Source organism: Lepisosteus oculatus, chromosome 16, assembly GCF_040954835.1.
Source record: "Lepisosteus oculatus isolate fLepOcu1 chromosome 16, fLepOcu1.hap2, whole genome shotgun sequence".
NCBI lineage: Eukaryota > Metazoa > Chordata > Actinopteri > Semionotiformes > Lepisosteidae > Lepisosteus > Lepisosteus oculatus.
Genome location: NC_090711.1, coordinates 13,833,724 through 13,858,073, shown reverse-complemented (window position 1 = coordinate 13,858,073; position 24,350 = coordinate 13,833,724). Strand labels below are relative to the sequence as shown.

Sequence of the window (24,350 nt, the reverse complement as noted above, 5' to 3'; positions counted from 1 at the left end):
GGTATAAACAGTGGTAAATCTCAAAACATGAGCCAAGGAAAAGTATATTGTTGGTGTTGAGGACGTTAATATTATTGAAACGTGCTTGGACAGTTGGCTGCAACACGTGATTGTTGTGGTCAATCCATAACTCAATTGGCTGTAATTGTTTTGAAGTATAACATTACTTCATAATCTGCGACACCATTTGGTATAAAGCGGTTTGGCAAATGACATAACACGAATGATATTACTTCATAATGCAGTGTGACAGAAACCACCTGTCAGTGAGTCCAAGAGTGCTGTCAAAAGGGGGCAAAAAATAAAAGTCAGACAATGAAAGGTGCAAAAATATAAAGATACTAAAAGTTCTCCGGTGGAAGAAATACAAAGAAAACATTCAACCAAAAAGTATTTCTCAAAAAGAATACTCTACTAGCAGCTTCAATAATTAGGCCTACATCCAACCTGTGAAACAGCACAAGGATATGTACTGTACAACAAAGACCAGACTTCACCATGGTGCTACACCATTACTGGCGGGTTAAATAGACTTTATGTCCACATCCCTCCTGATAGACAGGCGAGCCTCCATTTCAACCAGAGGTGAGTCAGGAATCCAGAACAAGTAAGGCAATAAAATAAACTAACAATTGTTTACAGTAATAAGAAGAATACAATAATGGTATAAGTCAAGTGTTCTCAAAACATAAAAATAAAGGGTGAGTCCATCTCAGAGGTCATGTAATGAGTGTGCAATAGCCTCTTGGTCACAGGAAGTATGGTATGGTGTAAAACGCCAATGCGATTTCCTGCATTAAAAGATTTGTTTTTGGAATTATTTCTTCCTTTCACCATCACCTTTCACTAACTTGCTGTGTCGGTGGTTTTCTAACTCAGGAGATGCCCTTAAACTGAAACGCAGCCAAACTGCCTGCCTGCCCGCGCTGTCACTGGGGAACTACCTGCCAAGCTGAAACGCCAGGGTTATTTTGTGAATGAAGAAGACAAAAACAGGGAACTCGCGAAAGACTGGACAAACAGAAGTTGCACGTTCTTTCCTGTTAGTTGGTCAATCTTGGTGCTACGAAACCTTTTCAGCACTTTTTTTACTTTTCTCTTCACGGAAAGGTTTCCGATGCTAGGGCAGAATCATTCTGTTGCAAAAGCTGTTCTGTCAGCTGATGACATGTTACCGCTCACTCTACAAATTGCTTGACATGCACGCCATGTGGGTTAACTCTCAACTGAAGTCGCCGTTCTTCGGGCTACATTTTCACTTTTTTCGGTATTGAACAGATGAGAAGTTAGATCAGTCCGTCTCAAGCAGACTTTCAGAACACTCAATTCAGCATCGCCTTTAGTCATCTGTGGAACCAGACTGGGTTTTTTTTCTCCAGCTCAGCCCAAAAGGGCCTCGCCTGTTTCATGTTGAAACGCGGTGAAATGTTTGCTTTTTAAGGCAGAGGAGCTGTTAGAAGTCTGGCACTTGGGCTGAGGCAAAGTTTCAGTTGACAAGAGCGCGTTAAAACGTTCTTGTGCCTCATTCACCCCGATGAACAACAGGATGTCGTCTGTAAGAAATACGTTAAGGGCAGGGCTACACGCTGAATGATAATGCTCACTGAGGTGTGAGAGATACACAGTGCTCTGCAGTGTTATATACAGCAGGACCCTTGAAATCATATAAAACAGTGGGACTGATGCTCTACTCTGTGGTTACCCATTATATGTGAACTATGATTTAATCAAAAATAATTTTATATTTATAAAGCACTGTATTATTTATAGTAAAACATATAATATCCTCAACCTCCTGAGAAAGACAATCCAGGACTTCTTTTCCTCAAAGATGTTTCAATGTTCTGAAACTCTGGCTAGGACCAGACTCTAGAATATCTACAGGGTTAGATTTGACAACACATGTTGTGTAAAATAACTGTCTATGATACTGTACAGGTTCAAGCCTTGAACTTCTTTGTGTTTATTTATAAATCTGTGATTTTACATATTGTTAGATGTGGGTGGAATGTTTTAAAGCAGTGATTCTCAAAGCAGTAGACACGGGTATACTCCAGAACCAGGATTTTTATCCCAGTTAAGCCTTTAACTTTAACTGATCTGCTTGCTTGTTTAAGCATTATTTCTGCACTCAGGGCTTGCTGAGTAACTGCTGTCTTTTCTGATTTTATGCTGCAGCCCAATTCTAAATCACAAGCTAAATGGTTTTAATTTTTCTATCAGAGAGTTTTTTTTTAATTTGCTTTAAGCTCCTATAAAAACATAAACATATTACCTCCCTACTAGTGAGCGGGTTTGAGGACTGCCCTCACAGCACAGTGGCACATGGTTAGCACTGTTTTCAAATCCAGACTTGGGGTGCTGTCTGTGTGGAGCTTGCATGTTCCCTCATGTGTGTGCATGGATTTCGAGGTGCTCTGGTCTCCTCCCTCAATCCAGAGACATACTGCAATATTAATCGGATTCTGGGAAAATTGGCCCTGGTGTGACAGTCCCTGTTTCCTGTCCGGGGTGTAACCCCGGGTTGTACCCCACCAGCAGCCATATCACCCTGCAACTCACAACTGGCAGCCCACTGAAGCTCAGCAGGTGTGAGCCTGGTCAGTACCTGGATGGGAGACCTCCTGGGAAAAACTACGGTTGCTGCTGGAAGAGGTGTTAGTGGGGCCAGCAGGGGGCGCTCACCCTGCGGTCTATGTGGGTCCTAATGCCCCAGTATAGTGACGGGGACACTATACTGAAAACAGTGCCGTCCTTTGGATGAGACGTAAAACCGAGCTCCTGACTCTCTGTGTTCATTAAAAATCCCAGGGCATTTCTTGAAAAGAGTAGGGGTGTAACCCCGGCGTCCTGGCCAAATTTCCCATCGGCCTTTATCAATCATGGCCTCCTAATAATCCCCATCTATGATTTGGCTACATTACTCTCTGCTCTCCTCCCCACTGAGAGCTGATGTGTGATGAGTGTTCTGGTGCACTATGGCTGCTGTCGCATCATCCAGGTGGGGCTGCACACTGGTGGTGGTGGAGGGGAGTCCCCATTACCTGTAAAGTGCTTTGAGTGGAGTGTCCAGAAAAGCGCTATATAAGTGTAAGCAATTATTATAATTATTATTAATTGTCAGGATAGAATTGATGAAACAGTTAGAAAATGGCTGGACCGACATAAGAAAGGTTATAAATGAGTGGAATGTAATTTGTCTGGTTGTAAGAAGCTCAGTGCTCTGGGGTTCTAATCCAAATGCTGCTTGAAAAAAGTCAGGATATCATCTTCCACAACATGACTGGATAGCTTGTTCACTCACAGGCCTGTGTTTGAAAAATGATTGTTTTAAATACTCTTCCAAATACTTTCCACTTCTGGACTGTTACATTGTTGGTTCTGAAATTCAGTAGTGTGACCTTCATTGCTTTTTAATTGAGTTGAATAAACCTTTATTGCCCCAAAGGGAATTTGTCTTACACATCAAGAGCTCGTAACATATATGACAATAATACAATACACACTCAATGTAACAACATTGCTCAGTCTGAACTCAATCCAGCACCATAAGATTCAGAACAGACAATTAGCTGATAAAGTGCCTAAAACAATATTATTTTGATAATGTGAATGAGGTCTCCTCATCGTCTTCTCAATTCAACCCCCAAAACATTTCGTTCTTTTATCCTGTCAATGTATCCTGTAGAACAGTAGTCTTGCCTGAGCAGATTCCAGAACAGCAATCTGTTTTTTAAAAAGTTGACCACAATTGTACACAGATACTAAATCAAGTTGAACTAGTGTTTTTTTTTGTTTTACACATCATACCTTGATTTCAAGTCTGCATTTTAACTATATATCCTAACATCTCCACTACTACTGTAACAAGCTTGTTCAATAAAGCCTCCCATCTCTGGCCAACCTGGCTGTCCCCTTGAAACTCACTGCCCTTTGATACTCCTAGTTAAGTTGTAATTACAGTTTCCACCTTTCTATATAGAATAGGAGTCTGACTTATTTGGCTGTAATTTCAGTTTTCTCACTTTTTTTAGAGATGGGAGTTACATTATCATAATTAGCCTAGAGTGACTGTTGGAAGAATTTAGATGAACTATGGACATTTCTTTTTTCTTTAAGCTCGAATAATAGAGAACACCAGCAAGCCTTGAAGATTTAAGTGTTTTCTTTTATCGGTAACATTTCTACCTAGACTATGCTAATACTCTAATCGTGAACATTGTCCTTGTCCATCTCGACACAAGTTGTCAGGTTTCCCGAGCCGAACAAAACTTGTATCTTTCTCTTCATCTTCTCCTTTAACTGTGCTCAAGCCGTTTTGTACTTTGAGTAGATCCTGTTTGTTTCAAATCTTTACATTTTCTAAAGCGTCTCCTCCTATATCTTTAATTGGTTTATTGAAAACCTTTTCGGCCACTATTCTCTATCCTTAACGTAGCTTCAAGCGGAATATCTTGACTCAGTCTTTATTGCTTCCAAATCTCTCCCATATCCATTGACCTCTTTTCGAACATCTTATTCCTTTCGAACCTGTGTCCCTAAAAGCGTAGACCATTATTTTGAACGTTGTAGATGTTAAAAAACTTGAGGAATAACAGCACACTAGGATTAGAAGTGTATGATGTTTGATTATTTCGCTATAGTGAGATTTGTCTTAACCCTCCGAGCCGGGGGACGTATTAGACCCCAATACAGACTGAGGAGTGGCCGAGGCGTATTTGCAAAGGTATGGGGTGGGTGAGGGATGTGAGAGACGAAATGCAAAGAGAACGCGATTTATCCAGCTTTGAGAAGAGACGGCAGGAATGATTCTGATTAGGAACAGCAGCGACACAAGTGACTTGGTTGTCATTCCTTAATAACTTCACTTCTATATTACGGTCTTTGACTTCTAGTGTTTCATGACCATCCCCCTATGTTTGCGCTCAATACTTTCCCTTTCTGTTGCAGTGTGTTGAAAACGTTCTAATTATGCAATTGCTCTGAGGGTGTAAAGGACATAGGAAGCGAGAGGCGCTGTAAACGCAACCGTTTCTGTTGGTTCATTTACTCACTTGCTTTTTCAACGTCTCATTATAAGTTGTCGTTGCTGCCGAACTCCGTAAATGTTCCGAAGAGCTGTTTTAATCACTAATGCTGCGGGGCCATTTCCGTTTGTTTCCGCGTTTAGCCAGCAGGGGTCAGTGAATCTCTGTTATGCGCGTCAGGATGTTTCTGCCGGCGAGGAATGTGAGCTCACGTTTGTAAATACTCGGATGCCTGAAACACGGTAAAGCGTACAAGTTTAGTCATCCGAGTTTCTGTACAGTTGTGTACCACTACAATGAAAAAACATGAGCTATTAATGATTTATTTTTCATTCTGAAGGATAATTAGTTTAATCTAAACAGGTTTCTAGTTTATTAATTCATAACACAAACCCAGGCATCAGTGAAGTCCGGTTTTACGGAAATCCAGTTGGGAATTATCCTCAAAAGGTACCATTTGCAATACGAGAAGTCAGGAATACTGCTTTATTAAACGAAAAACAAAATTATATATAAACGGAAGCGTTTAAAATATTAGAATCGGGGGTATAGTTAAGAAAATACAATAATAAGATTCCAAATTTTCAACACTAATTGTAATTAACATAGGGAAGGGCTAAGTGTGTATGCTCGACCATTTTCGGCACTGCTTTGTGTACGGAGGTAGAAGACACCAGAGGCATGTAGTTTTCCGTCTCTCTTGTCTTTCCTTACAACAGGGTAACCTGAGAGCAACATGTTTGTTGTGCTTTGCAGGCAATAATAGCTGTCCCGTGTTCTGCCACAAACTTGTTACTGCGGCTGCTGGACAGAAAGAAAAATGAGTAAACGTATTTCTTCATCAGTTCGGAGAAACAGCCGTCCTGTAAACAAAATGCATGTACGTGAATTACCCTGAATAACACCGCCGTTCATGGTACTTGAATATTGTGAATCTTGAGCTGGCGGGTGCAATTTATGTGTATATTCAAGGGACGATCAATAAATATGAAAGTAACTAAATGTGCGTATATTTAATATTATTAATATGTTCTGCTCAATAATTGACCAGTCGTCGTTCCTCTGTTAAAATCTGTCATATTTAGTTTTTTTAGACTCGATATTGATGTATCGTTTTGGGTAATTAAATTTCCAAAGAATGTTTTTTGCCCATGCGGTTTCACTATATGACAAGTCCTGTAAAAGGAAAAATCATCGCAAAACAGCGCAATCAACATATGAATAACGCTTACTGGAAGGAGGGGGAGTTTTGAGATGATGCCTTGCGCACTTAGGTACGGTCGGAGTGTTGTATGGGTGCATTTCGAGATTGCTGCTGACTGCGAGAGGAGCTCTGAGCATCCAGCACTGAGCTGACTCTACTGACTGAACACTTTTTTCAAGTTAAAGCTACAAGCTGCAACCTTGGTCCTCCAATTCTCGGACCTCCCATGTGTCTACCTGCCATTCTGGAATGAAACACAAGTCCTGTCCATTTAAAAGGGGCTCCTTTTCTACCGCAGAACAACTTTTTGAGCTGGGAACTTTAGGGTACCTCAGTGTGGTCTGGGGGCATCAAACAGCGCACGCCGCTGGCACTTGCTGTTAATGGAAAATGGTTCCTGCGATGGTATAACCGCGCAGGTTGCCAAGTGGTGGCTTGTCTTGCTGTTTTATTTAGTAGACAAGAAGTTTATGAGCCATTCCCTCAGTAAACCAATACCGCTGCCTACAGAAAGGACCACACGGTAAAGCTGTGATGCTTTAGCGGAACACGCTGGTGAAATACCGTCTATATGCGGATTTTTGTGGAGTGAACCTCACATTTTAAAGGCTTGAATCTATATCCGACATTACAGGAATTAAAAGAAAATGGATGCGGAGGGGCATTCGGAGAACAATTTACCGACCAACAAGGATTCGGACCGTCAGCTCCGATTAAGACTGTGCGTTTTAAATGAGATTTTGAACACCGAGAGGGACTACGTCAGGACATTGCTTTTTCTGCAATCTGTAAGTTTTTTTGTTGTTGTTTATTTCTTTCCGTATGTGGTTGTGAAATTCACTCGCAGCTTAAGACCAGAAGGATGCCAACTTTGTTACACAGTAGAATTTGCACATTGTATCAATGACGTATTTTTCCAATAGTTTACATTACCAGCCCCACTAGTCTGTGTTTGAATTTGGTTACATCGTTGCATTGCAAAGGCATAAAACAATTGTTGTCGACACTATCAAAGAATTTAAGATTTTCTGAAATCGAGACAAGCCATTAAAACGACAAGTCTCTGTGCATTGCATGCTTGGTATAAAGTAGTCCGGGAAAAAAAAAAACTTGTTTCCTCGTTTTAAATTCATGCTCTCTCAAATGAGGTTTGCAGTGGAAATAGTGGGGGAAAATACGGTAAAGTGGTGTGAATACAACCGTTTGTGCCTTCTGTAAAGGTGTCAGGCTGCTGGGAGCTGTCCCCCACTCTCCTCACACTGTCTAGTGAAAATGATCGGTATCTCCTTGTTTCTGAATCTGAAATCTGTGCTCTTCAATTGACATCAAGTGGCTCTTCCTACCCATTGCAACTGAAAAATTGTAGAAATGTATATAATAGTATAGAATAACTTGCAACTTGTTAAAGTAAGCAGGAGGTATCGGCTTTGCCAAAACAAACTGATTTTTGTATTTTTGGGTATTACTCAGGTATGTCTCATAAGGGACCTTATGAATACCTTTTTAATAAGCATCTCCCCGTTTATTTGAATCCAAATACAACTCCTCTTAAGAAGGACTCCTCAGACATCGGTTGATGTGCGCATGAAGTGCGTTGAGACTTTTGTACTTGGGTACATTGTTACTGCCTCTGCAGGCGGTCCGCATCTCAGGGCTAGCGGTGATACACCGCTTTTGTGTGCAGAAGACCACTTCTATGCTAATTACTTGTCCTCGTGCTCCTATGATGAATGTGCGATTGTGTTTTATTGCCCATGGGGGTAAATCATGGGCAGGAAGGGGGTTGATAAAGATTGTTCATTCCTTTCCAACGGCGGGCACGGTGACGACAAGAATCCCGTCTGTTCTTTTATCTGTTACCCAAGCCATAGGTGGCCGAACCACTCATTCTTTGACGAAGATACCGTTCTAAGTAGCTGATTACATTTAAGCCCCTAAAAAGTGGGAGAGTCGTTTATTTTCACACGTGTGTGTGCAGACGGACAATCGGGAGAGAAAGTGAAGGTTGTACTGTCTTTCCAACATTGCTAAGCACGGACACGGTGTTAAAGAACGGTATTTATATAGAGAATTCTGTTTGCTAGTATATGCACGCTCTTTTTTTCTTAAGAGAGTAGAAGAAATGTTAAAACACGTGGTCTATATCTCACTCATCGATATCCATGCTGCATTTGTCCAAAGATTTGAAAGCGTATAAAAAACAGGACCTGGATGACATTAATGACTTGGGTAGTGATTTAAGAACAGTGTAGAACTATAGCTACAGCAAAAAACAACAACTTCATATTGAAAACGTATAGAAAACAGTCCTTGTCATTCTTACTTTAAAGCAGCGTTTAAAGAGAGGAAGTGCACGATCAGACGGTAGCTGTATAAACAGAGCCTAGGCTGTACTGTCATTTACAGAAAGCGATGAAAGGAAGTTGGAAAATCAATCTAATTTTCCTGCGAGAGACAGGGTATTAAATCCCGTGGACTCCTCCAGTCGCTCACGTTCCTCATCTTCAGCTGCATCAATAAAATTCATTTTTTGTTACCCAATAAATATCATAGTCAGTCAGAGGGGCTTTCTTTAGCAGAAAAAAAGAACTGACAAGCTAATACAGAACGAGAGAGTTGATTAGAGACTGAAAGTGGTAAACGGGGAGTTCAATGTGTTCCAGAATGACTCTGATTGACTGAAATGCAGAGCACATCAGAAGGTGGGTAATATGCATGCCGTAGTAATTGTCAGATTTTGAGGTCTGCTCCCTGCACAACAGTTAACTGAAAACGATCCGTCTGTGCCTCTGCAGACAAACAATAGCCAGGGGGTATTGATAACGAGGTGTCTACAGTCTCCTATTGTGTCTCCCGGCCAAGGAGAGCTGTGCAAAAACTGCTCAATCTCAGTGTTTCCAGGGAGGTGCTGTTCCTCTCTTAATAATCCCCTCCCCCATGACATCACAAGGAATCCCTTAATTCAATCCACATTCCCCGAGGAGCCAGCCAGCCAGCGAGGAGAGAAGCAGCAGGACACAGCTGCCCTGGTCCATCATTAACCCCTTCACTGCTGGGCGGTTTTTCCCGCTGTCTTTCTTTTGCCCCTGTTTTTGAGAGCCGTGAGTGTCTGTCAGCTTTGTACAAGTTTGAAGAAAGCAGTTGACCCTTTTTGAAGTGGTGTCTTCCGGGGCACCACGAAAAATGTCCCGTTATTAGCGATTTTCTTTTTCCCCTTTCGTATTTTTTCGTAAGATTTAAAAGCAAAAGGGAATGTCTTATCGATTAACAGTGATGCCAACACACGTCATAATTTTATACAGTGACATTTAGTGAGGAAGACGAGACACCTTTTTACACATACAGTAAGAACTGGGAGGGAACGTTTTATACAGTGACATTTAGTGAGGAAGACGAGACACCTATTTTACACATACAGTAAGAACTGGGAGGGAAAGTTTTCTTTCTGCTCTGTTGAATCTGTTGGATTCTGTGATTTTGATGTAGATTAATTTAGAGTACAGGCTACCGGTACCAGTCATGAAATCTGCAGCTGGTCTTGTTCAGGACATAATGTATACATCTTAAATAGCTAACTGCGGAAGTGCGTTTATTACCGAGAAGAGGAGGCATGCCTTTACCCGAAGAGTTGTAGGAGAATGGAACAAGCTTCCAAGCCATGTTTTTGTGTCAGATACCCTGGCTTCTTTCAAGAAGTAGTTGGATCAGATCCTTGGGTCAATCTAAGTGCTTTGAGAAGCCACCTTTAAAGGTGCTTTATAAAATAAAGCTTTATTATTAACTGCCAAATGGGGTTTAATGGCCTCTTTCAGGTTTGTAACCTTTCTTATGCTCCAACTGACGCAAATTATTTCAGCGCCAGGTGTCACTGACTTGTATCATTTTTCAGATTGCACTTTCTTTTTCTTTCACGTTCTTAATACGAACAATCTTTCCTGCCGCAATCCAGTTGCTGAGGGTGTGGTCTCAGTGAAAGCTTTGTCATTAAAGGGCTCATTTGGTTTAGATAAGGCGTCTGGCTGGAGGCTAGAAAGTAAGCCATATGGTTTGGGTAAAGATAGCCCTGTGTATCCACACATCACAGAAGGAGAGGTAGTGGGGAGGAGGGAGGCAGGGGCCAGGTTGCTGGGGGAATTGAATCAGTCCTTGTAAAGTGTGACATCTTTTCCTCATCAACAGCTCCTTTTGTTTGTCCTGCTGCTGCTCCGGGGTGTAGAAACATGCTCCCATGCAGAGCAGGTAAACAGGCCAGAGATCACCGCAATGTCCTCCTTGACTTCTATTGATTGTTCTGGAGAGAGATGGCCCATTCACCCAGCTGGGAGCTCTAAACACACTCCCAGGTACACAAAGGCTCCCCATACATATTTGAAAAAGCCTATACAGTTGTTCAGACGTTTGTGGAGGTGAAGGCAATGGAATTGCGAAGTGCTAAAATGGTTTAGATGTGTCGATGGAATTTCTTCTACAGTCTCTTTTGAGCCCCATGCTTTGTTTCTCAGAAGCTGGGCTCCCTGTTTTGATTTTGAAGACTGGACATCATTGATGGCCAAAGAGCCCCACTATTGTACTCATGATGAAGTGCAGATTGCCGAGTGTGAGGGGGAGGGACGGGGGACTCTTGAATCCTGAAAGGAATTTCTTTTTTTTAAAACCAAAAACACTGACTTTAAAGTACGGAAGATGACACCTAATATTGGTGTCTTTGTGCAGGAAAAAAAAAATATGAGGCTTTGAAATAGGGGGAAATCGTTGCTATTTTACACTAGGCTGGCATACGGGTGCGAATAAGACATTAAAACTGTCCCAAAAAATGTGGGCTCCTGTAGCAGCCAAGATTGTGGTCTGACCCGTGTATTCCAAAAACATTTCAAAATCTTATAACCCGCTGCACTGATTGAATTGAAGATGAGAAGATTTCATTGACAACCACAGCTTTCTAAAATTGTCACATAAAAAAAGCTACAACAGTAGAATTTACTCCTGCAACAGCTCATATACCATTTTGAGAAATGCAGCCCTTCACATACCAATTGACTTCTCTATAACGTCTTGGTAAATTCCAGACTTTACGGCCACGATTCGTCTCAGGACGAATGTGTACAAGAAAGGGGTTCCCGCACAACTTTATTTCTGCTTTGGCAAGTATCCTATCTAGTGAGCATATTGCTAATACCTGATGCATTGCCGTGCCAACTAGCTGCATGATCGCCATTTCGTTTTCACAATTCACTTTGTCTGTATTGGGCTCTGCTACACTGAGCTGCGAGAATGGAGCTGTAATTCTTATGTGCACCTTAAAAGGTGCTTTGATACTATTCTCACCCACAGCAGGTCTACAGCAGTCTGTGGCCTCTTAAACTCTTGCTTAAGTACTGATTGGGCAGTTAATTCCAAACCTGGTAGGTCTCCTTCTCATTTTGTCTGGTTTAGTCACAGCTCACCCACTGCTAAAGTAGGCGGATAAGGACTTGGTTTCCTTATTGATTGCAGTTTTATAGTTGATCTTTTTAGCATGGGTGGTCCATATATTGTGCAGCAGTTTGTAAGGTGAATACCAGCTGACTGGAAGGGTTAATTAAATTACTCGCTGGGGTGAATTGCGCTAACATCGCAGAGTGATTTAAAAGCTGAACCCCACAGTGTGCTCCAAACCTCATGAACTGGTTTGTCTGTCCTTGCCCTTGAAAATGTATTGCTTCTGTCATCAGAGTGTATTTGGAATAAGAGGTGGGTGACCTTGTGTGTGTAAATCTGTTTCCATGTCAAGAGATACAGCTGACTATCCACGTGTGCCCCTGTTTGGTGTGACATAGCAGATTGTCCCATCGCCACGTAAACTGTGAAGGTTGTGAAAGTTGTTCTTTCTATACCTACCAATTCCAAAGTCGCCAGCTCATGTTCCATTGTATAAACCAAAGAAATCCCTGGTCATAGAAAACAACCATACAAGGACATGTTATACGTTAAAGTTTTGATTGATTCTGGAGGCCAATGAGCTGATTCTTAGAGGCTGCAGAGAGGAGTACTGGCTATAGCCCTGGGCTTGTAACTTGGAGGTTGCTGGCCTAAATCATGGGTAGGTACTGCTGACCAAGAATCTTCACGAATCTTCACTCAGACTGCTCCAGCAAGCTACTCAGTGTGTTTACAAATGTAGGTCACTGTGGACAAAATAATGAATCAAATTAACAAGAAGTTTTGACAGCTTGCAAATACGGAGTTGGAGTTTTCAGTTCTGCCTTGAAGGTTGCTTTTTCTGCCTGTGATTCACCTGAGGCAATCTGATCATTTCTGGCAGGTACACGGTGCCTGTGCGGTGAATTTTGCATCAATTCAAAAACAGATTTTCTTCTGCAGCTTATCTCATTTTCACTTGACTTCTTGTTTAAAACCTAGCCAGTGCCTAAATGCCATATATCTATTTTAAAAGGCATTGCAGAGTTGTTGTTGTTTTTTTTTTTCATTCATGTGCGGACAATTTGAATTAGGAAAATAAGTCAAATGTATAGGTCCTGTCTAATCTGTCCATACAGTTGAGCTTTAATGTGGGCTGTCAGTGAACGGACCTCTGTCAATGTCTTCGCCTAACCCTTATCCCTTGGTTGACTAGCAGTGGTGATGCTTCTATCAGGGCTAGTGAAGGAAGTTGACCTAAGAGTTACAGATAAGCTGTAGTTCAAAAATAATGAATGGAAATTGTGACTCCTTTCCTAAAAGCATTCATTTAACACCCAAAAACCTAAGTGAGAATCAGTGAGCTTTAGTAGTTTTGTCAGCTCTGAGCTAATTCTTTGGACAGTACATTGCTAGGTTGCTCTGGTCCACTCTAAGACAACAAGCATTTTTTGTTTGTCTTTGAGGTGTTTTTCTTGTCTTTCATGTACATGGTTTATTCATTACTTAGAGGGGTTTGTAATTGTCTCCAAATCGATGGATTTGGATGATCAGAAGCTGCAGGGCCCAAATGAACTACTGTGGCCCATTAGAAACAGCTGGAAATCCCTTCCATGTTTCTGTAAAACAGCATAATCACCACCATTCTTTGACTGGGTGCCGAAGCGTATAATTAGCCCTCCGTGAAAATGATTCCTTTTGGGGTGAAATGCAGGCCCACCATTCAGAATGTCAGGAATGGTGCAAAAGCCCACTTGTCACTTGCTGTAGGTTTTTGGTTTTGAAATCCGTTCTTCTGAATCAGACACTTGACAAGTTTCAAGTTTGCGTGCTGTCTGATATGGTCAGGTTTGGTTTCCCTTATTTAAATGCTTGATTAGCCGTGCAAATTTGAATTGTGTTAGCCTGTTGCATTTCGGTATTTTGCCGCTGCGCTAAAATCGGATTTTCAGGAAAGAAAACACATGGCAACAGAATTACACAATTTCAGTGTTTTCCATCACTTTAGATCTATGGGGACCCAAGCTGCAGCTTTCCAAGGTTTTAGGCAGCTGCATCTGTAACTGGATCAATCAAATATGTCCCATTTCTCCAGGATGGGTTTCTGCTTCGTCTTATCTGCCGTGAAAGCTTCGGAAATGCTTCTTTCCAGGGGTGCCAGCTGCTGTGGCCTCCAGGGACACAGCTGTACTCCTGAGGAAAGCTGTGCAAACGGGCGGGTCAAACTGCTGAGAGGAGCAAATGGACAAGAGAAGTCTGATTGAGTTTCTTGCTAACTGCCAACCCCCCCCCATGCTGGGGTATAAGTGGCCTGAGGCAACTTCCCCTGTACATTGGCATTCAATTTTATTGTCTAGGTTTATAAATAGCTTGGGCTTTGCTAACTGCGTCACACTCCCAGACTCAATTTAACACTCAGTGCTTCCTTCCCCAATAATGAACTGGCATGTCATTACCAATAATTCAATTACCCTGAGCGTAACAGTTAAAATGACTGATTGCGCTGGCCACCAGGAGAATCAACAGATCTGTGCTTGTTGGCTGTTAATTAATAACATGGTAAATGCGTATAGGAGATATCCCTACTCACACAGCCTTTAGTCAGGATTCCATAGTTGGGACAATTGTAGGCGAATGGTATTGGCGTCAGTCCTGACTGACTAATATTAGTCTATAGTAGTTCAGGTGGGGAGCTGCGTCAGCATGCGTAGGCTGCAAAGGAACAAGTAATAGGTTTATTCCATGCTGAAAAAAAGGCAGAAGAAGAAAAAAAGGTGAAGAAGGCTTCACGGTCGAAACGTGTTTTCTTTCTCCTTGTTTTCAGCATGGAAAAAAACCTATGACTTGTAATATTAGTCTAGTAACTTATTAGATTGTTCAGTAGAAAAAAAAACCCACTGGTAATTCCTCTTTGAGTTTATAATGTATCTGCGGGTATAGGGAGCCAGCACATCCAATAATGGTGTGGTAGAAGGCTGACAGTGTGCCAGGGATGAGCAGAGACCGTGACAGATGTAAAATGCTGAATTTGTGTGAGTGTGCTGTCAAGACCATGACCTTGTTTTTCCGCTTTAATAAACTGGAAACCACTGGAAAAGTCCTGGGCAATTTTTGTGTACAGCCCTGCTTTTGGAACGTGCAATCTCATATTACAATCGAATGTCAGGGAAAAGGCAAATGTAAAACTTAGGTACCTTCCAAAAGTGCTGAGTTAAACTGAGATTCAGCAGTATCACATGCGATAGACTGGTACTTTCTTTTAACAAGGTGGACAGGGTGGGGTTGATGCTGGCTTCTGTTTGTGCAGTACGCTCTTTGTTCAGTATATAAACCACTATATTTATTTATCATTTTTAAACAGCCAAAAAAGCAATTTTCAGAACAAAGGAGGTCCTGCCCATCTAGCTTATTTTAAGTGAATTGATCCAGGGATCTTGTCCAGCTGTTTCATGAAAGAAGCTAGGTTATTAGCAGGGCTGCATAGCTCGACCCATACTCCCACAACCCTTTGTGTAAAGTCCTGCCTCCTGTTTTCAGTTTGAAATGCAGTTCCCTGTGTACACTGCAGAGGGCTGAAGGCTGATTAAGTTCAAAGGGACTGCACTGGCTTAGAGCTTTCTTCTTTTCCTTCTCTCTCACCTGAGCTGCAGGCGTGTTTTAGACAGCTGTGATGGAACATGGAACCCCTGTTCTGAAGTCCTTTAAGGATGAAATAGAAACCAAAACTTGAGGTTTTTGGTACAAATCGAACAGACAAATAGCTTTGACTGTGAGGATTTTCTTTCTTAAGAACCCTATGAAGACTGACTGACTGCTGGCTGGGTGAGCCTGGGTTCCGGGTGACTTTTGCAGTAAAAATATGCTAATTTGTTCTTACAGGAGAGGAGGAGGCAAAAAGTGACTGACAGACTATCGTGATTCTTTTTGGATGTGCTTTGTCAGAACACTGTACACACTGAGACAACCATCCTCCCTGCAGTGCATGTGGGGGGAGTGGTGGCTCTGTGTCTAAAGATCTGCGCCTGTGGCTGGAAGGCTGCCGGTTCAAATCCCGTGGCCGGCAGAGGAATCCTACTCCGTTGGGCTCCTGAGCAAGGCCCTTAACCCCAGCTGCTCCAGGGGTGCTGTACAATGGCTGACCCTGCCCTCTGACCCCAAGCTTCTCTCCCTGTCTGTGTGTCTCATGGAGAGCAAGCTGGGGTGTGCAAAGATGAATTCCTAATGCAAGAAATTGTATATGGCCAATAAAGTGATCTTAATCTTAATGTGTTCTTGGGTCATATGGAAATTTGTTAGGGTATATCTGCATGGGATTTTTTTTATTCCTGTAATGGCTTTATTATGCTTATAGCATGCATTTACTTCACCTTGCAAATGGATTACCATTATTCCACTTTGATTTATTACAGTGATCTGTTATTTTGCCATGTTTTGCTAAAGCGGACCTTTATAAGATAAAGGGGGGCATTAACATTTGTTCTGCTATGTAGCACATACAGCATTTCTCATCTGACTATGTTAAACTAACCAATCCTTCTATTGATGCTTGGATTGTCTGCCTAAGTTCTGCACTTTACTATAAACAGAGCAGACAAATGTTATAAGCGTTTTGAAAATAAGGGGCATTTATAGACGGATATATGGATATTTAGCAGTTTTTTGGGTTGAAATTAAAGTGTTTATAATGTGCTTCACAGTCCCTGTCCAGCAATCCTTTGATAATAGTGTTACTGAAACAGCACTAAAAGCACCTATAGAGGAAATATCTCTGCTGTGCTATATTTTGGCAGCTTGGTTTTGCAGAAAGCAAGGAATTCCCTAGTCCTGCAAAGGCTGTTTGTAACAGCAGTTGTCAGTTCATGAAGGCAGATGTCAGAATCAGATTTCTTCAGGGTGTGCCATAAAAGTTAAAGGGCGCAAGAGTGAGACTTTTTGATTCTCTTCCCATTTTCAGGGATGGTCTTGTCTCTGGGAAAAGTCAGTGTGAAAAACCAGCAGGAGGCCCAGTCTTCAATCACACACATGGGGCGTCTCTGCAAAACGAGCCACTGGCCCTGGGCCTTAATTATTCTGTAGAGCGTTGTCTTTTTCTACTGATGCAACATAACAATATAATTTATTCAATGGAAAGCTGCTTCATTGTTTTGGAGAGTAACATGGTGAGCTCTTACTGGGTTTTCTCAGTTACACTTTAATCAAGTCCCAGTGATTAAAGTGTAATGCCCCCACTGCAGACAGTCTGGCGTGTGAAGAAAGTCAGTCAGTTTTGACATTTCTTAAAGGTCATTAGGAAGCCAGATCTCATGTCACTCTTTGAGGGGTTCTGCACCAGTATCTGTTCATCTGTGAAAGAATGGGGCTCATTTCATGCTAGTATTAACCGCTTGTGCTGCAGAAAGGATCTTGCTTTTATTCTGCAAAAAAAGAAAAAGAAAATCAAGGGTAAATTCATGTGAAGGACCAGTCAGTGGCTGTCAGTGAGAAATTAGCGACCGCTTGAACTTTGCTGTAATGGAGCTTTAACAGAACAAAAGCGCTCTTTCCAGAGTTGCCTGAACCACTGCTGTGGACTGTTAACAGATAAAATAACCTACAATATGAAGTGACCGTGTTAAGAAGTTAACCCTCTCCCCTGTTTCCCTGTGCAAATTGCTGGAATTATCGCTGTTTGTTGTGGGGATTGCTGGGATGGCTGAAGCATGAGCTAGAACTTCTTCTGTCAAGAGATATAGGACTAATCTGGATGGGTCAAGACCAAATCTGCTTCTGTTCTGTCTGATTCTATATGTTGTCCCTGAAATATAGGCATGGTACTGTTCTTCCTGGGGGCAGCGTAATTTAGTGAGTCTCTGGTTTCATAAGTGAGAGTTGCAGGTTCGAGTCCCTCCTTGCTTGAGACTGTTGCTCCAATCCACTCAGCTCCTTTAATGGAGCCCGGCTTTGCAGGGGGAGGACGTTCTGTGTCCCATCCAGGGGATGGGGAGGGAAGGGAGTGACATACTTAGTGTTACAACCTAACATCTATAGTTAACATTCCAGAAACCAGGATGAGCACCTGTCTGATAAGCTCAGATATGGAATGAACTTGTCATCTGTCCATTTTCCATTTCCTAACCGCTTCTTCCAGTATAGGATTACGGGGGTACCGGAGCCTATCCTGACAAGCACCGGGCGTAAGGTGAGATACATATGCACCCTGGATGGGATGCCAGTCCATGACAGTGCACACGCAAACACGCACACACTCACACCTGGGCCAATTTTCCCAGAAGCCAATTCACCTACCAACATGTCTTTGGACTGTGGGCGGATACCGGTACGCCTAGAGGAAACCCATGCAAACACGGGGAGAACATACAAACTCCACACAGCCAGCGCCCCAGATCTGGAGTTGAACCCAGGGCCCCAGTGCTGCAAAACTGCAATGCTAACCACTGTGACACCATGCTGTCTGAATGATCATTTTTTTCTCAGATCACTGCCTCTCACAGCAGGCTACTACAGAGTTCTTATCAAGTCTGTAGACCGATGGGCCTGGAGCCTGGAGTGTTTCCGAGGCAGGGTTTGGAATGTTGTCTAAATGTCATGAAACTTTGGGGTGCTTCTGTGTGGATGCGATATTCAGCACTCTACTGTACTGAAAATACTTGACAACCATTGTTCTCCACCAAATGGAAAATCACGGAGCATTACTGCTGATAGTTTCTTAGTGCTTGGCTAAACTATGTACGCCTGAGTAACTGCTGCCAGCAGATAATGGCAATAAAACCAAGATCAATAAATAACCTCTTTGGAAGACAATGCATTTTTTCCTCCTAGTGATTTTATGGTTTGAAAAGTAAAAAAACTCTCCGTAGCATGAAGACCTTGCAGTGAATAAAGTCTCTTAGCAGCTCCTCTCCTATACAGAGGTGCAGTGGAAATATTAGTTGCAGAAACCGTGGAGCTGACAAGCGTCAGTCCTTGAACTCTGAATGGTATTTAAAGGGGGTTTTGTGTAGTCTAAATCAGGACACATAATGATACCTTTTGCAATGGCCCAGGCGAGGTGATGGTTTAGGGCTAATTCTGTCCGCAAAACGGAGCGAGTGGAAACTTTGATTAGAAGGAAGCTTCTGTTTTTTTTTCTGTCATATGAAAGACTGGCCTTTCTGCAGTACACTAGTGATTGCAGTTTAAATAGCATTTCAGGACGGGCTGGGTTTACCCCGAGCCTGTGTTTAAGACTTATTATACGCTCCTCAGCATGGCACAAGGGGTGAGCTGGCACGGGCAGGCTGCCTGTAGAGGATGGCACGTTTGGAATTTCTGCCGCTCAGGGTCTGGTTACTCTGTGCTTTTAAAACATTTAGAACCAGCGAAGCAACAACAACAACAAAAAAAGGACCTAGCTTACATTCGAAAGGGGCCGTAAAATGCGAATTGATGGTGTCATCCTTTTCGGTTCATAAAGTACATTTCAAGCCTTTTCATGAGTGTTTATAGATCTCCATAAAAGCATAAGAGCCTCTCATTCAAGGCCGTGGAAGCTCTGCGCCACAGACATCTATCATAATCTGATTACTGGCTTTTATTTTCTGGTGAAGGATTGTATGGTGTTGCCTTCATGTTCCATTAATGACCAGAGGCTCTGAAGCTTGGATGTTGTCCCTGTGGTGGCATGGTCTGAGTGTTCCAGCCCCGTTAGTGAACCTGAATGCACTTTGCGACATTCTGCGAGGGCGTTGGTTTTGGTGAGGCTGCTCTAGATCTTTCTCAGCCTTTCCAACAAGCTCTCTGAGAATTCAAGGGTGAAGATGCTGTAGCCCTGTACCCAGCTGGGTGCTGCGGGGGTCACAGAGGCACAGTGCCAGGGCCTGTTTGCAGAGTAAAGTGATTCGTCTCCGGTTTGCACTTCTCTTGTTGCTGGGGTGTAATCAGTCCAAATCGATTCATTTATGATGAAGAAAATACCCACGTATGCTTAAATCTGTAGTGACCCAATGGCAGGACTATGTTTTCATGACTGCTCAAGCCCTGGCAATGTCAGTATAAATGTCGTCCTGCTGTTTGACTTGCTCGGTACCTCCTGGGACCACGTCCTGCTGCACAGGGAGAGGGGGGTGGGGTGGGATGGACTCTGTATTTATAGCTGAAAGAGCCTTGGGGAAGTGGAAGCAAAAAAGCAGAAACAACCACGCTTGTCTACAGCATATTTTATTTATTTGGTTGTATATGGCCTATTGTTGCATAGTTTTTGTGAAGGTAAATCGTCAAACCTTCAGATGGGCCTTCTTGAGTCAGTGCTGGAGCAGTCCCATGTATAAATTCAGTGCTCTATAAATTAATATAAATGATGTAATATTTAAAAAAAATATCTGTACAATCCAGAAAATAACAGAGATCAATACAATAATTCAAAAGAGGAGTCTTTAACTGGGGAGGGGGCTGATCTTTGTTCACTCAAGAGGTTTCAGTAGTGGAAACTACTCCATAGCTTGTGTGACCGAATCTCAAATCTCGAGGCTCAGTGCGATTGTAAAGAATTGCCTGCTCTTGTAAATTCTGTAGCCATGGTTTGCAAAGATGCAGTGTGGCATTGTGGTGGTGAGCCACACAGATCAGCAAGCTAGGGCACTTCTTCCAGCACCTGCATATAATAACAGAAAGGTGAGAGACTGTCAGAGACTGAAGGGTTGGGATCCTCAGAGAAGATGAGTTTCAAGCCAGTCTAATTGCATGCCTTGAAGCTTATTTAATACCACTGCTGTAGGCAGCGAGATCCGCCATTAATCTTGACTGCATCGCATGTAGGATAGCACAAAAAACAAAACCGCTGGAATATGTTGAGAGTCAGGGGCCGAAAGGGCTGTACGTATTGAGTTTTAAAGAATCTGTACTCACAGCTCTTACCTTATCTTCAGTACTTCTTATTCTGTCATATTACAGTACTTCCCCTATCTGGACGACCTTATTTTACAGCATTAAAGCAAAATTGTAATAGAATTCTGTTTCTGGGCATTAAAGTTGTAAACTGTCAATGCAGGAAGTGTATTTTTAGTAAATGACAGAATCAAGCTGTATTTCAGCGGTTCAGAGCATTTGCGTGCCAAACATATTTGATACTGTGACACCGCAGGGCAAGTGAAACAAGCTCTGATGTCCTAACCTACTAAACCCTTTACTTAAATTCACTTCCATTAACAGATTTGCACAGCATTTGGATTTATTTCATGCATGAAGTGGTCTTATCTGATTTCATGATACGTATATATAAAGCAGACATCAAAATCTTCAAGCATGTGATTTTAGCTGTCCCATGTTACAGAACAGTCAACAACAGCATATGTTATACTATAGGCAGTTCAAATGAAGAAGGTTCAAGACTTGTTTCTTCTTACTGGGCATCACTTAAACCAGTATAAATTCTAGATCGATGTTCCAAGCTTGAGCGATGAATGATGGAAGTGCTGAGATCTTAACATGAGGTGTCACAAAGCTGCACATCCGAGTGTGAATCAATGCTTTGCACTACCAGCACAAATGAAATGCTAATGAGTTCAAGTGAAGTGCAGTGAAGGCCAGGAATATGAACACCTCTCGACTGGTTTCCCCTGGCTTATGCTTCTGTAGAGATTCTTATCTCTCCACCACACAGCACCTACAAATAAAATAGATACTTCGTTGCCATTGGCATAGCTCAGAGAACTGGAAATATATGTAAGTGAAGTCTATGGTTTATGTTCTGATTTAGAATCGGTGCAGCAGTCTTTCGTAGAGCTCAGTATAACTTGAATGGGATTTCAATGAGACTGTCTTTTCATAGCTGGGAACGGTATTTAGAATTTTTAGTATTCAGCTGGGAAGATTAAAACATGCTCCAAGTCTCCATTTGTATGGAGCCCCTTTTAGATATGATGAAGTTAACACATCTCTGTATGTAAATACATGTGTGCTTGTATTTGTGTTTGTCTACGTTGCTGTTTTGGATGTTTTCTCTCTTCAGCTACATGTTACATGCGTGACACGCTGTTCTGTTTTTAAACACCACATTGTGCCTTGCTAGTGGGACAAAGTCGGTCTTATTTTTGTGTTTTTTTGCCTTTTCCATTCATAAACTGGAAATCGGTGACGTTCCAGGTGTAAAAACACAAATTTCTGTGTACGTCTAATGCTCTCTGCTATGTTACTTAACCCCCATCCCTCTCAGAGGCAGCAGCTCTTCAGAAAGCTCTTCTCTTGACTTCTGATCACAGCTGCAGTTAGGTTCCTCACAGGAGAAACGCAGTAGGCCTGTAGAGGCAAGGAGCCTTTTTTTACAGCTCTCCATCTTAAATCTTCCACGATTTATCAGCTTCTTTCTCAGCAGTGAGCATCGAATATCAAAACGAAATCTCAAGATATGTTATAGCTTTTATACTGTGTGACTGTCCTGATCTGAGTCACAGGTCGATAGAATTTGTCAGCTCCGTGAGCAATGTAGCTCTGATTATTGCTCCCACATTGTGATTTAAGGGACACAAAACTATACGTTCTTGTACTTTGCATGTTGTCAGTTGCTACCAAACAGTGTATTTAACTTACAGCTTGTCACTGTATCTTGAAATAAGTTCTTTTTTTACATAGTGCGTAGGCAGTTCAGAGTGCTTTAAATTTCTACTCTTTATCAATGTTGGGAACTTTCCCTTGCTGAACTATTACATTTGGTATTTCAATGTCTGCGAGTTTTCTTGAACTCTGATTCTGATACTGGGGCGTGTGGCAGTGTTGATTTTTTAGACTGAGTGGAACCAATGGTTATCATTGTGATTGGACAATAGAAATCCAATTCCAACAACTCTCGCTTAGCACTTTAAGATAAAGACCATGATGTGGGCATTGAGCAGTTCTCCTCTCAGAAACCTGTCTACTTAGAATTGGTTGCTAATTACCACCCTATCGAATCCACTTCAGAATTAATGATAGCCATCTAGATCCATTTATGTAATCCAGAACTCTTATGACAAGATCATACATTTGAACAAAATGTTTATTAGGCATGTGATAGTGGTCCTGTTCCAAAGGTGTAGGCAGGGCATTTGAAAGCACCAGCCCTTAAAAGAAGCCACATATTGATTTTTGATACTGAGCTAATGTAGAATGCGAGACTTAAAAGTGTCTGTTGGTAAGTATTGTGGAGCCTGAAAATGGATTTATTGCCTGATGTATTATGGCCTGTATCGACTAGAAGGCATCATGCTGACCCAAGTACATTTAAAAAATGCTTGATTTCTGATGGGCAATGCAGGGAAATTAAGCAGTGTTTTTGTCTGAGGGTGGAGAGGGTATATTTTCCCGACTGCGCAAATCCACAGATATGAAAATGTCTTTTTGGTCAATGTGGACAGAATTTACACTTCAAATAATGTTATGTGAAAACCAGGTGTTTCTTGAAGGAAATCCCTTAGCTTCAAACACACAGCTGTATGTTCTGTTACAGACACCTATATTTCTGTGTAGGAGAAATACCTCCTATTTGCAATGACAAGTGCATTTCCTATTAAATTCCAGTGTATTACACTTGTATGAATTTAGCAGACTGACTGAGAAACTGATAATCTGATCCAGCAAAATATCTTAAAGCCTCAAACTAACAAAGGTGACCCGCAACACTTCAATGTGGTCATCTGTTTGACTGGGAGGTAAGTTGAGCAGTGAACATGAGAAGAAATGGGATCTTGATGCAGTAATAGCTGAATTCACCTTTTGAAATACAATAACGCTGTGTGATACAGGTGAATCAGGTTGGCAGTATAGAAAACATTGCATTTAATTTACCGTTGTGTAGCGTTAAAAAAAAAACACTTTCAAGCTGATTTGCTGTTAAATCAATCCTGCTTTCAAGCAGCTGTGGTTTTTATCCCCAAGACACCAGCACAGGTTAATCTGCATCTTTAAAGGCAATTCCAGATTCCCGGACAGTCCATATAACTTCCCTGGTGGCCCAGCCCCGCAGGACTTACTCCAGAAAAAAGTTGAATAGGGCAAAAGGCTTAGTGCGCTCCATACCGATTAGTTCATCTTAGATATCATAATAGCTTTTTGAAGAAGTAGTTTTCTTTTTTTCAACATGAGCTCAGTTCCAGCTTGCCGATGTCTCCCGTTCAGGTGTTGTGTACCTTTCTGCACTTGGTGCGGAGACAGGGCAGTTCCTGCCTAGGTTTTTTGAACATTTTCTGCCCCACTGACCTTGGGAATTATCTGAAGGTGTAAAGCCATATTGTAAGGGGCAGTATGTAGTTTGCAGAGCACGTTTCTTTTTTTAGAGTTGCAGCGTAGTTTGTTCACATGTTAACATTATTTGACCACTTAAAATCCAACAGCAGATTTCCGATTTTCCTATTTCCTCAGGGAGCTCAAGCTAGGAGGCGAGGGTGACGAATGTGCTGTTATTCTCGGTGGAGTGACTAGGCTGAACATTTTCCTTGACCCACAGTCACAGCAGCCTCAAATAAATTACCGCGGTCCGGCTCATTCTATCTCTCCGCTTCCTCGTTTGAAGAACATGTCCAAACGGATTTGTTTCTTTGTCCAAAGTTTTGTTTTGTTTTGTTTTGAATTCCTTAAGACACTGTGCTTAATTTGAGAAAAGTCTGCTTATTTGAAAGAGAAGCAGAAGACCTGAGTGAGGTTCAGCGTATCAGAGGATGAGGGAATAGGATGTAGTTTAAATCTGCTATAATTGTTAATTGCTCAAGTAGGTC

General features: G+C 42.0%; 2 protein-coding genes across 3 annotated transcripts in view; one reads left to right on the top strand and one right to left on the bottom strand.

Moving 5' to 3' along the window:
- Nucleotides 1-5,147, bottom strand: part of LOC102686441 (bactericidal permeability-increasing protein) — a 28,457-nt gene extending 23,310 nt beyond the window's left edge. The window contains exon 1 of the mRNA XM_015364701.2: nucleotides 5,055-5,147. The gene's annotated coding sequence lies outside the window, so the exon portion shown is untranslated. The remainder of the gene's footprint in view (nucleotides 1-5,054) is intronic.
- Nucleotides 5,148-6,345: 1,198 nt separating this feature from the next.
- prex1 (phosphatidylinositol-3,4,5-trisphosphate-dependent Rac exchange factor 1) overlaps nucleotides 6,346-24,350 on the top strand; it is a 145,463-nt gene continuing 127,458 nt past the window's right edge. For both annotated transcript variants that reach the window (XM_069179353.1, XM_069179352.1), the window contains exon 1: nucleotides 6,346-7,019. In XM_069179353.1, coding sequence (XP_069035454.1) covers nucleotides 6,879-7,019 — 141 coding nt within the window. In that variant the 5' untranslated portion in view covers nucleotides 6,346-6,878. The remainder of the gene's footprint in view (nucleotides 7,020-24,350) is intronic.